General features: G+C 31.2%; 2 protein-coding genes across 2 annotated transcripts in view; one reads left to right on the forward strand and one right to left on the reverse strand.

Annotated features, from left to right (window-relative positions):
* LOC135141003 (polypeptide N-acetylgalactosaminyltransferase 2) overlaps positions 1–13,983 on the reverse strand; it is a 110,259-nt gene that overhangs the window by 40,318 nt on the left and 55,958 nt on the right. The gene's annotated exons all lie outside the window — the stretch shown is intronic.
* LOC135141002 (glucose dehydrogenase [FAD, quinone]-like) lies at positions 7,304–9,299 on the forward strand. The gene is made up of 3 exons (XM_064071781.1): positions 7,304–7,505; positions 7,554–7,769; positions 7,817–9,299. The coding sequence occupies exons 1-3, from the start codon at positions 7,334–7,336 to the stop codon at positions 9,259–9,261; spliced, it is 1,833 nt and encodes a 610-aa protein (XP_063927851.1). The 5' UTR covers positions 7,304–7,333; the 3' UTR covers positions 9,262–9,299.

The raw sequence follows: 13,983 nt of genomic DNA on the forward strand, positions 1-13,983 counted from the left end.
AAAAATCGAGAAACTGAAAAATCAAACAATTAAGAACTGCAAAGTCAAAAAATTGAAAAACTGAAAAATTTTAAATTGAAAACAAGATTAAAGAAATGAAGAATTAAAAACTCGGGAAACTCAAATATTGAACAACTGAAAACCGAAAAATTAAGATATCTAAAAACTGATAAATCGAAAAATTAAAAACAGAGAAACTTAAAAATGGAAAAATTGAAAAAATTGTAGAATCGAAGAATTAAAGAAGTTAAAAATGGAAAAATTGAAAACCAAAAAAAGAAAAATGGAAGATCTAAAAACTGAAAAATTGAAAAATAAAAAAATTGCCAAAGTGTGAAATTAAAAAAATCGAACAATTGAAAGATTCAACACTGAAAACTTGATTGGAGAAACGAAAAATGCAAAAGCTGAGAAAAAATTGAAAACAAATTTCAGATCGGAAAAGTGAAAATCCAGAAACTGAAAAATAAAGAAATGCAAAATTGTAGAATCAGAGAATGAGAAACTGAAAAATTTAAGATTAAAAACTAGATTGATGGAGCGAAAAATTGAAAAATCGAGAAAGATAAAAATCGAACAATGAAAAATGAAAAACTAACAATTAAAAAATGAAAAATCAAAAATAAAAAGTAGAGAAACTCAAATTGAAAAACTGAAAAATTTTAACATCTAAAAATTTCTAATAACAAAATTGATGAAACGAAAAATTGAAAGATTTAGTAAATGAAAAACTGAAAAACTAAAAAATCGGCCGAGTTGTAAAACTTAAAAAATCGAAAATTTGAAAAATTTCAAATTTCAAATCTAAAAATTGAAAAACCGAAAAACTTAAAAATCGAGAAACAGAAATTTTCAGTTTTTTGATTTCTGAAGTAATCTTTTTTTTATTTTCCCCTTTCTTCCCAAAGTTTCGATTTTTCAACTTTAGGATTCTTCAATTTCTCGCTTTTTAAATTTTCAATTTTTTGATCTGTTTTTCAATTTTTGATTTCTCTATACAACTGAAAAAAACTTTCGATTTTTTAATTTTACAATTTTGGCATTTTCCCAATTCTCAATTATTTGATTTGTAAAAATATCGAGAAAATAGATGTTTATTTTTTTTATTTTCGATTTTTGATTTTTTGTCACCGAGTTTTTGGAAGGAAGTAAAAAGCAATTTTCATCAGCGATTTGCCATGTTTACTGGAATTTTAAATCATCTGAAAATTTTGTTTCTAATTTTCAATTTTTCAAGATTTCGGTTCGAATAAATTTGTTCTTTTAGTTAAAAAATCGAAAAATGACAAATCGTGAAAAGGAAAAATTTTAACTTGAGAACTTGAAAAATTAAAAATCAAAAAATTCAAAAATTGTGAAGTTAAAACTTGAAAAATCAAAAGATTGGAATTAAAAACTGCAAAATTGTCAAACAAATTATCAAATGAAATATTCAAAAGTTGAAAAATCTAAAGACTAAAAAAAAATTAAAACTGGAATTTCGAATTCGATATACATATAAGATTTGTTTTTTTTTCAATTTTTCGATATTTCAGTTTTTGATTTTCCGATTATACACTTGTACAATTTTCCGATTTCTCATTTATCCGATTTTTCAATTTGTCATTTTTTGATTTTTTAATTTTTTTGTTTTTAGCTTTATTTTCTTAAAAGAATAAGTCATCTATCAAAATTAGTCTCATCTTGACAAGTATTAGACCCGCCCACCCACCCTTTACTTTCTTAGAAGAGTGGGTCATCTGCCAAAATCAGCCTTATTTTAACAAATACTAGCCCCGCCCACCCACCCTTATTTTCCTAGAGAATATGTCATTTGCAAAAGTCAGCCTCATACTTGCCAAGATGAGATTGATTTTGGCAGATGACCTACTCTTCTAAGAAAACAAGGGGTGGGTGGGTGGGGCTAGTACCTTTTCTTAGAAGAGTAGGTCATTTGTCAAAATGAGTCTTATTTTGGCAAATACTAACCTGGCCCACCCGCCTTTCATTTTCTTAGAGGGTAGGTTATTTGGCAAGTACTACCATTGTGTAAAATTTCATTTTTGAAAAAGTTGTCTAAAAATTCTGAAAAAATTCAGAGATATATCCCGACGTGCTGATTCCAAAAATATAGCATGTTTATGGTAACGGAGCAATATTTTCGGAAAATTCGGTGTGAAATTCAGTTTTTTTTTAATTTTTAAAAATTGCGATATTTCAATTGACGATTCTAGAAAAACGGTTTAAGTTATCGAAGAAATGAAGCCAGAAGTGACTTCTGCGACCCAAAATCTATATGGAAGTATTTAGTTAAATTTCGAAAATCGTCGAGAATGGGTCGAAATTTGCATAAGGGAGGTAATAAGAATACATAATGGGAAATTTCATTTTTGAAAAAGTCATCTAAAAATTCTGATTGAGTTCAGAGATATAGATCCCGACGTGATTCCAAAAATATAGCATGGTTATGATCACGAAGTAATATTTTTTTCGAATGTATCTTTTCGAAATTTCGAAGTTGTTATTCAATTCCCTTTCAGCTTTTTGGGAAATTCGCTGATCCGAACAAATCGCCATTCCGAACACACCTTTCCCCAATTAATTCGGATTATTGAGGTTATACTGTATTAAAAAATTTTTGAGCTGACGTCATCAGTTTTTTGGAGGGGATAAATAAATATATTTTGATTACAAATTTTTCATGCATAACTATAAACCATCTGCAAGATTTCAAAGTATTCGGTTTTGCAGATTCCAAATTAAATGTCAAAATGTTGTTTCCTAATTTTGATTTTTTTTCCAAAAATCGTCAAAATTGCGACTGTGACATTGAAAGATGGTAAAATTGAAAACTCGAATAAATGAAAAAGTTTTAAAATCCAATGAAAATCTGAAAAATTGAAAACTCCTGAAATTGCAAAATCTAAAAATGGATATCCAACAATTGGAAAATGGATAAAATGAAAAAATTTAAAAATGAAAACTGAAAGAGTTGTAGTAAAATTAAAGCAACAAAAAAAAATGAAAAATTGCAAATCGAAAAATTGAAGAAACTAAAATTAGATGAAATTAAAGAAAATAAAGAACCGAAATGAAAAATTGCAAATCAAAATCGAAAAATTGAAAAGTCAAATCAATGAAAAAGTTGAAGAATTCTAAAATCGTTAAGCTGGAAAAATGAAAAATTTTAAATTATAATTATTATTACATATTTAAAATGAAAACTAGAACAACTGCAAATCAAAAACTGAAGAAACGAAAAACCGAAAAACTGAGAAACCGAAAAATCAAGAATTGAGAAAGGAAGAATTAAAAATCTAAAAGTTGAAAAATCGAAAAATTGTGAAAATAAAGTAATTAAAGAATCGAAAAATTGAAGAACCTAAAATTGAAAAAACAAAAAATTCTAAAATCAAAGCATTGAAAAAAAAAATAAAAAGCCGAAATGAAAAATAGCCAATCCAAAAACAGAAAATTAAAAATTGTGGTAGCTCAGCGGTTTATTGATAATAAGCAAACAATACAAAGCAAAATATGGGTATGGGTTATCGAAGTGGTGGCAATTCTCGTCGGGGATGGTGGCGGCTCCTGGGACTCAGAGCGTCGTAGGGGATGACGGCGGCGATGTATGTAGCACAGGGCACCTGGACAGTGCGACCCTGGAGATGACGACGTCGGCGGTGCGGCACAGGAGACCTAGAGAATGCGACCCTGGAGATGACGACGTCGGCGATACGGCACAGGGGACCTAGAGAGTGCGACCCTGGAGATGACGACGTCGGCGATACGGCACAGGGGACCTAGAGAGTGCGACCCTGGAGATGACGACGTCGGCGATACGGCACAGGGGACCTAGAGAGTGCGACCCTGGAGATGACGACGTCGGCGATGCGGCACAGGGGACCTAGAGAGTGCGACCCTGGAGATGACGTCGTTGAAGCGGCGCAGGGGGACCGTAAAACAGTGCAGCCCTGGTGATGATCTCGAAGCGGCGCAGGGGACCGTAAAACAGTGCAGCCCTGGTGAAGATCTCGAAGCAGCGCAGGGGACCGTAAACAGTGCAGCCCTGGTGATAATCTCGAAGCGGCGCAGGGGACCGTAACACAGTGCAGCCCTGGTGATCACCAGAAGGGGACCGAGACAGTGCAGCCCTTAAGGTGGAGATGGTGGAGTTCCATCTGCCTGAAAAGCGTCCGAGTTGCCCTTTTATAGGCAGGGTTGAGATGCGTGGGAGTACCTGCACAATGAAGTAACTTCAGGTGGGGTGCGTTCCAGTGGGGGTGAGCTTGGTGGGGTTGATATCGGCGCTGCCGAGGACAGCGCCCTCGTAAGGGTACTAGCGGAGCGCTTTGAAAGCTCCGCTACAAAATTAAAAACCAGGGAAACTCAAATCGAAAAATTGAAAAATCGAAAAATTAAAAAACTAAATATTGAAAAATTACGAAATCTAAAAACTCAAATATCCAAGAGATGGAAAACTGAAAAATTGGAAAAATGAAAAATCGAATAAGAGAAAAAATTGAATAATTAACTATTGAAATTGCAAATGGAAAAATCCAAAAGGCGGAAAAGGGAAAAACTGGAAAATTTAGAAATGAAAAGTCGAAGAGTTCTATGTCCTAAAATTGAAGAAAGAAAAATAAATGAAAAATTGAAAAGTTTTAAATCGAAAAACTGAAAAGGTTTTAAAATCCGAAAAATGGAAAAATTCTAAAATCGTGAAATTGAAAAAGCGAAAAATTTTTTTAAAATTATACTTAATTAAAAAATTGAAAAATTGAGGAAGCGAAAAATCTGACATTGAAAAAAAAATTAAAAAGTATAAAAGTTTAAAAATCAGAACATTGAAAAACCGCAAAAATTGTAAAAATAAAGAAAATAAATAACCGAAACGAAAAATTACAAACCAATAATTTGAAGAAAAGAAAAATTGAAAACTGAAAGATAATAATTGAAAAATGGAAAAATTCGAAAATCGTAAAATTGAAAAAGTGACAAATTTTAAAAATTGTAATTATTATTACATATTTAAACTGAAAACTAGGAAAACTACACATTAAAAATTGAAAAATCGAGAAACCAAAAAATCCAAAATGAAAAATGAAAAATTCAAAATCTAAAAGTTGAAAAATCGAAAAATTATGAAAATAAAGAAAATAAAAAAACGAAACAACAATTGGAAATCGAAAACTTGAAGAAATGAGAAATTAACGAATCGTAAAATTGAAGAACCTAAAGTTGAAAAAACAAAAAATTCTAAAATCAAAATTGCGACCGTGACATTGAAAGATGGTAAAATTGAAAACTCGAATATATGAAAAAGTTTTAAAATCCAATAATTGAAAAATGTAAGTAAGTAAGTAAGTAAGTAAGTAATTTTATTGTGCTAAAAACATAAAGTTTATACACTCGTCCAAAGTTTACAAGAATGTAATAGTAAAAATAAACATAAAAACCATGCAATACAATACTTATGTAGATTATGAGCTAGCTACATGATAAACAAGAAATTACTCAAAATTATATTGAAAATATTCATTGAAACTATAAAAACTATTTTCGGTTAAGACATCCTTGATTTTTTTTAGAAATTGAGATGGTGGAAGGTTGCGGAAACTCTGAGGTAATTTGTTAAAGAACACTATACAGAAATAGTTCCTGGCAGTTCTGCAACGGTTTATTCTCAAATTTTCGATTAACAAATTTGTGGACCTGGTATTATAGTCATGGAAAGAACTCAGTGTAGGAAATTGATTAATTTGGTTTACTAAAAATTTAAAACAGTGATAGATGTACAAGCAGGGCAATGTCAAAATATTTAAGGATTGAAATGAAAATTTGCAATCATTACGATAACCAATACCTGAAAGGATTCTAATAGCTCTTCTTTGAAGCCTAAAAAGGTTTTGTGACGAGGCGCTGTGTCCCCAGATTAGTATACCATATACTAAGTGAGATTGTATTAGCGCGTAATATGCAATTTTTAATATATTTTGATCAACATGATTTGATAAGTTTCTTAAGAGATAAGTATTTTTAGAAATGATGTGAACAATATAATCCACATGTTCATGCCAAAGTAATTTAGTATCTAGAACAATTCCGAGAAACTTGTTAGTACTTTTCGTATCCGCAAAAGACTTATCTTTCTTCAATGAAAATACCATCTGAACTGATTTGTTCTTATTTACGCAAAGTTTGTTGGCGAAAAACCAAGGTTCCGCTTGCGAAGATATATTCATAAGAGTACTTATTACTAATGAAGATGACATTGCCTTTTTACTAAAAGTAGTATCGTCCGCGTACAATATCGTAAAAAAATCAGGGAAAAAGTATGGCAGATCGTTCACATAAATTAAGAAAAGTAGAGGCCCTAAGATGGACCCCTGAGGTACACCATTGAAAAATGGAAATATGTAAAATTCAAAATGGGATGGATTTTTATTATAATTATTAGTACTTGAAAACCAAAAAATTATAAACCGCCAGACTGAAAAATCCAAAAATTGAAACACTGAAAGAAAAAAAATTAATAAACCGAAACGAAAAACTACAACTCGAAAACTTGAAGAAATGAAAAATTGAAAAAATCCAAAAATTGGAAAATGGATAAAATGAAAAAATTTAAAAATGAAAACTGGAAGAGTTGTAGTAAAATTAAAGAAACAAAAAAAATGAAAAATTGAAAAATTGCAAATCGAAAAATTGAAGAAACGAAAAATGGATGAAAACAGAGAAAAAAAAAACCGAAATGAAAAATTGCAAATCAAAATCGAAAAATTCAAAAGTCGAATCAATGAAAAAGTTTTAAAGTCCAGTAATTGAAAAATTGAAGAATTCCAAAGTCGGAAAGTTGGAAAAGTGGAAAATTTTAAATTATAATTATTATTACATATTTAAAATGAAAACTAGAACAACTGCAAATCAAAAACTGAAGAAACGAAAAACTGAAAAATCGAAAAATTAAAAAACTAAATATTGAAAAATTACGAAATCTATTAGACAAATTTTGGTTAGCGTTTTATCATCTACATGATGTACCTAATAGGTATAAGTACAAAATTTCACAACAAGCGATTCAGTACTTTCGGAGATTATCTGTCTAATAAAAATCCGGGGGCAGACGGACAGACGGACGGACAGACGGAAACGGGGGACCTATTTCTTCGTTCTCCTTTGCTTACGCTCGCGTGTAAAAACACACAATCTGTTAACAATTAATCGAACTACTTTATCTGGCGTGATAAATCATAAAATACTAGGTACTCATTCAAGAACAAACAAAACCAATTAGCTTATCTGTGATAAAAAACCTACTTATTGCCACAATTCGCCCCTCAGTACCACCACAACCATGTATCTTCTCGCAGCGATATGTCTTGCGTTTTTTAGTAGTACCACTGGTACCCAAACCACTCTCTACTACGAAAATTTGATAAGTGAAAGAACTGCGATTGCTCAAGGGTTTGCGTTGCCTCAAAGCAACGAAGAATTTCGAGCAGGGGCAGCTTCAACCGTCACAGAGGGTAAGCAGAAGTACCTTCACACAAACAATTAAACAAAGTCTATTCCAGATGCCGGTACTTTCGACTTCGTTATAGTAGGAGCGGGCTCAGCCGGAAGTGTTCTAGCTACGCGATTATCAGAGATTGATAACGTCACGGTACTATTATTAGAAGCGGGGGGAGAAGAAGATGACTTCAGCGATATGCCAGCCATGTGGATGTACCTCCAATTCAGCGAAATGAACTGGGGTTATTATAGTACTCCTCAAACTAGTTGTTGTCAAGGTAAGTCGAAAATTTACAAACTATTATGAGTGAGCAATTGTTTAAAGGAATGATGGAGCAGAGGTGCATCATCCCGCGCGGAAAAGTCATAGGTGGAAGTAGTACCATTAACGCGGTTATGTATGTGAGGGGCAACCCCAAAGACTACGACACTTGGGAGGAATTGGGTAACCCGGGATGGTCGTACCAAGACGTTCTCCCCTATTTCATCAAGTCCGAAAATTCACAAATTGATGGAGATTCCGGGTACCACGGAACTGGGGGTTTCTGGAACGTGGAGTACGCGCAACCGCCATCGCCCCTATTTTCCAACTTTGTTAACGCCAGTTTGGAACTAGACGTACCCATTGTGGACTACAACGGTGAGAACGAGTTCGGCTCGGCCCAAACCCAATTCAACATAAAACGGGGGAAAAGACAGAGTACTGGGACCGCGTTTTTGGACAACGCCCGCAAACGCAAAAACCTTCAAGTCAAAACTAAAGCCCTAGCTACGAAAATTGTTATAGATCCTGACAGGAAAGTCGCACAAGGGGTGGAATTCGTCCAAGGTGATAAGAAATTCGTGGCTTTGGCGTCCAAAGAGGTTATTGTTTCCGGTGGTGCCATCAACTCCCCACAACTACTCATGTTATCGGGGGTGGGTCCGCAAGACCACTTGGACGAACTAGGGATTGAAGTGCTCGCAGACTTACCCGTTGGGAAAAATCTTCTAGAGCACCCACTTTTCCCGGGTTTGATCATTCGGACAAACTACACCCTCCCGTCGTCTGATCTGGAAACCTTAATTGAATACTACTTGCTAGGTCTGGGTCCTTATACCAAACCCGGTGGTATCGATGGAATAGGGTTCATCAAAAGCGCCGACACCGGTGACGTACCTAAAGTAGAGTACCTCTTCGTACCACCGGGTGGTTCCTCAAGCCTAATTTTAACCCGAGCGTACAACTACGACACCGAGCTCGTTTTCGGCTTCTTGAACCAAATCAACCCCATGACTGACATGATCATAGCTTTGGCACTCCTCCACGAAAAGTCTACAGGACGTATTACCCTAAAATCGACCGACCCGATTGATTTTCCGAATATAGATTTGAATATGTTGGCGGAACAAGAAGACGTGGATAATTTAGTTGAAGGGATTGAGTTTCTTTTGGATCTTGTGGACACAGAGGCAATGCGGGCTGTCAGTGCTCAGGCTGTTAGTATTCCCATTTGTACGGAATTCACGGAACTGTCGAAGGAATATTGGGAGTGTGTGGTACGTCGTATGACCACCACGATTTACCATCCTTGTGGTACCACCGCCATGGGTCCTGATAGCACCACTTCCGTCGTGGATAGCAATTTGAAGGTGCATGGTGTTGAAAGTTTGAGGGTTGTGGACGCCGGGGTTTTCCCGACTACGGTGTCTGGGCACACGAACGCCCCAGCGGTCATGGTGGCCGAAAAAATCGCAGATGTTATCAAGAGTGATTATGGTTATTTGTAAAATTTGTAACTCAGCTAGCAATAAAAATTTTATTTCCACATTGTTTGAACCTCATTATATTATCTTATTTCTTACCATCATTGAGAAATCTCGACTTTTCATCAGAGCGTTAAATAAGTCCACTTAATCTCGCTCCTGGCTATATCGCTTCCATTTACATCTAAAAATGAGTGTTATAATATGCCAGACATCCTTGTACCTAATACTTTCACGTTTAGATCGCCATAAAACACAATCAAAGCAATTTGTTGTGCAAATGTTATTACATCTGCCAACGATAACAAAATCCAACTGAATGACTGAAGATAATTAGACGAATAGTTGCAAGTTTGCAGATGTTTTAGATTTGTGCAGAGCACAATAACAACACGCTAACTTCGAGACTGGCAAACTAAGAAGTTGGCGGTGTACCCGCAATCCCATTAGTTAATTTCTGCAAACACTCCCGAAGAAGCGCTTTTTGCTATATTTTAACTTGACACGAAACGTGACGTCAGGTTAGATAAACGAAGTAAAACAGCGTTATGAGGTTATAAATACAAGAAAGCGACATCATTCAAACATGCGAATCACGCCAGGCCTGAAATAACTTTAAAAAATGAGGAAGAAAATTATTTATCTGGTATTAGAGGCACGCCCACGCAGCCCGAAAATCAATTAGAATGAGGCTTTCACATTTCCGTGAATTAGCAGCGGTCGCTTGTAGTAACAATCATCACGTTATTGTCAATCAGGTTTTCACAAAAGTTTATGGGTAGGATTTATTAAGATAATTGAGGTACTTGGAGAGAATTGATGGATTGTGATAAAGCGTTCGAGTGATCGGATACGCGCTTATTAATTCAATCACTGCGATTTTGATGGTATCTCTCGTGTCAATAAAGTGCATATTAGCGTATCTTATCGCAAAATCTGCATTGTGGCCACTCGAAAATGTCAGTCATTAACCCACATTTTCCAGGCGATGATTTTTGAAATTTTTGGCCTTTTTTACTTCCCGACACTGTTTTCTGGACGGTCTGTCTGTTTATCTGTCGTCTGTATCAATTTTTATTAGACACAATGTCCGAAACTACTGGACCGATTGTCAAATTTTGTATATAGATATATTAGGAATATCATGTAGATAGTGGGATGATAATTTTTTTCATTTTATACAATACGATATATAAATAAATAAATTTCGCAAAATCAAATCTTATAATTTTTATTTTTCCTTTTTCTTCGATTTCACCATTTTTTGATTTCTCCATATTTCGTTTTTTAATTTTTTTGAATTTTTCAATGTTTCAGTTTCATAATTTTTCGTTATTTCAACTTCCAAATTTTTTCATTGTTCGTTTGTTCTTTTCCATTTGCAATCTTTTAATTTTCCAAATTTTCGACATTACAGTTATTTTTCGATTTTTCAGTTTTTCAATTTTTAATTTTCGATTTTTCCAATTTTTTATTTTTCCTTTTCCCGACTTTTTAATTTTCATTTTCTCGATTTTATATCACAATTTTTCGCATTTTCATTTCTGTCCGTTATTTTTTTCAATGTTTCTTTTGATTTTATACCCTTTCGTTTATTAAATTTTTCACATTTTCAATCTTTGATTCTTCGATTTTCCAATTTCTTTAATTTTCAATATTTCGATTTAACAATCCAAATTTTATATTTTCCATTTTCCAGTTCTTGATTTCCAGTTTTTTCCTTTTCACTTTTCCAGTTTGACTATTTTCCAATTTTTCTATTTTTTTTTTCATTCGAAAAGCTGAAAATCGAAAAAATGAAAATCGAAAAAGTGGAAAATAGGAAAATTGAATATCGAAAAATTCAAGAAACGAAAAACTGAAACATTGAAAAAACTAAAAATTGAAAAATTGGAAAGAAGAAAATTTAAATTATAATTATTAGCACCTTAAAATGAAAACTAGAGAAACTGCAAACCAAAAATTGAAGAAACAAAAATTTAAAAAATCAACAAACAGGAAAAATAAAATTGGAAAAAAACTGGAAAACTGAGAAACTGAAGAATCTAAAATTAAGAAAGGAAAAATTAAAAGTCTAAAAGTTGAAAAATCGAAAAATTGTGAAAATAAAGAAATTAAAGAATCGAAAAATTGAAGAACCTAAAATTGAAAAAACAAAAAAATCTAAAATCAAAGCACTGACAAATAAAAAAAATAAAAGCAGAAATGAAAAATAGCCAATCGAAAAATAGAAAATTAAAAACCCGGGAAACTTAAAACTAAATAATGAAAAATTACGAAATCTAAAAACTCAAATATCCGAGAGATAGAAAATTGAAAAATTGGAAAAATGAAAAATTGAAAAAGAGAAAAAATTGAATAATTAACTATAGAAATTTCAAATGGAAAAATTGCAAAATGTAAAAACTGAAACATCCAAAAGGTGGAAAAGCGAAAAACTGAAAAATTTAGAAATGAAAAGTCGTTCCATGTCGTAAAATTGAAGAAAAAAAACAAATAAAAAATTGAAAAATTTCAAATCAAAAAATTGAAAAGGTTTTAAAGTTCAGTAATCGAAAAATGGAAAAATTCTAAAATCGTGAAATTGAAAAAGAAAATAAAAAATATAAAAGTTTAAAAATCAGAACATCGAAAAACCGCAAAAATTGTAAAAACAAAGAAAATAAATAACCGAAACGAAAAATTACTAACCAATAATTTCAAGAAATGAAAAATTAAAGAATCGAAAAATAGAAAATTAAAAATTAAAAACCCGGGTAACGCAAATCGAAAAATTGAAGAAACGAAAAATCGAAAAATCGAAAAATTAAAAAAACAAATATTGAAAAATTACGAAATCTAAAAATTCAAATGTTCAAGAGATGGAATATCGAAAAATTGGAAAAATAAAGAAAGCAAACCAAAACGAGAAAAAATTGAATAATTAAATATTGAAATTTCAAATGGTAAAATTGCAAAATGTAAAAACTGAAACATCCAAAACGTGGAAAAGCGAAAAACTAAATAATTTAAAAATGAAAAGTCGAAGAGTTCCATTTCGTAAAATTGAAGAAACAAAAATAAATGAAAAATTGAAAAATTTCAAATCGAAAAATTGAAAAGATTTTAAAGTCCAGTAATCGAAAAATGGGAAAATTCTAAAATCGTGAAATTGAAAAAAAAAAAAAAAATATATAAAAGTTTAAAAATCAGAACATCGAAAAACCGCAAAAATTGTAAAAACAAAGAAAATAAATAACCGAAACGAAAAATTACAAACCAATAATTTGAAGAAATGAAAAATTAAAGAATCGAAAAATTGAAAATTAAAAATTAAAAACCCGGGAAACGCAAATCGAAAAATTGAAGAAACGAAAAATTGAAAAATCGAAAAATTAAAAAACTGAATATTGAAAAATTACGAAATCTAAAAATTTAAATATCCAAGAGATGGAATATCGAAAAATTGGAAAAATAAAGAAAACAAACCTAAACGAAAAATTGCAAATCGAAAAATTGAAAAAGAGAAAAAAATTGAATAATTAACTATAGAAATTTCAAATGGAAAAATTGCAAAATGTAAAAACTGAAACATCCAAAAGGTGGAAAAGCGAAAAATTGGAAAATTTAGAAATGAAAAATTGAAAAATTTCAAATCGAAAAATTGAAAAGGTTTTAAAGTCCAGTAATCGAAAAATGGAAAAATTCTAAAATCGTGTAACTGAAGAAGTGAAAAATTACAAAAAAAATAAAAAATACACAATTTCAAAAATCAAAACATTGAAAAACCGCAAAAATTGTAAAAATAAAGAAAATAAAAAACCGAAACGAAAATTGCAAATCGAAAATTTGAAGAAAAGAGAAATTAAAGAATCGAAAAATTGAAGAACCTAAAATTGAAAAAACAAACAATTCTAAAATCAAAGCATTGAAAAATAAAAAAAAAAAAATTAAAAACCGAAATGAAAAATAGCGAATCGAAAAATAGAAAATTAAAAAATTAAAAACCCGGTAAACTCAAATCGAAAAATTGAAGAAACCAAAAATTGAAAAATCGAAAAATTAGAAAATTACGAAATCTAAAAATTCAAATATCCAAGAGATGGAAAATCGAAAAATTGGAAAAATAAAGAAAACAAACCAAAACGAAAAATTGTAAATCGAAAAATTGAAGAAATGAAAAATTGAAAAAGAGAAAAAATTGAATAATTAAATATTGAAATTTGAAATGGAAAAATTGCAAAATGTAACAACTGAAACATCCAAAAGATGGAAAAGCGAAAAACTGAAAAGTCGAATAAATGAAAAAGTATTAAAATCCAGTAATTGAAAAATTGAAGAATTCTAAAGTCGTAAAGTTGGAAAAGTGAAAAATTTTAAATTATAATTATTATTACATATTAAAATGAAAACTAGAACAACTGCAAATCAAAAATTGAAGAAACGAAAAACTGAGAAACTGAAAAATCTAAAATTAAGAAAGGAAAAATTAAAAATCTAAAAGTTGAAAAATCAAAAAATTGTGAAAATAAAGAAATTAAAGAATCGAAAAATTGAAGAACCTAAAATTGAAAAAACAAAAAATTCTAAAATCAAAGCATTGAAAAATAACAAAAATAAAAAGCCGAAATGAAAAATAGCTAATCGAAACATAGAAAATTAAAAATTAAAAACCCGGGAAACTCAAATCGAAAAATTAAAAAACTAAATATTGAAAAATTACGAAATCTAAAAACTCAAATATCCGAGAGATGGAAAATTGAAAAA

The sequence above is a fragment of the Zophobas morio genome, unplaced genomic scaffold (assembly GCF_036711695.1).
Source record: "Zophobas morio isolate AGI-343-1 ecotype UQ-CSIRO unplaced genomic scaffold, CSIRO_AGI_Zmor_V1 ptg000041l, whole genome shotgun sequence".
Classification (NCBI taxonomy): domain Eukaryota; kingdom Metazoa; phylum Arthropoda; class Insecta; order Coleoptera; family Tenebrionidae; genus Zophobas; species Zophobas morio.

Coding starts and splice junctions, on each gene's coding strand:
- LOC135141002 (XM_064071781.1), top strand. CDS start 7,334: ATGTATCTTCTCGCAGCGATATGTCTTGCGTTTTTTAGTAGTACCACT. Junction 7,506..7,553: donor AGCTTCAACCGTCACAGAGG/GTAAGCAGAAGT, acceptor AGTCTATTCCAG/ATGCCGGTACTTTCGACTTC. Junction 7,770..7,816: donor TCAAACTAGTTGTTGTCAAG/GTAAGTCGAAAA, acceptor AATTGTTTAAAG/GAATGATGGAGCAGAGGTGC.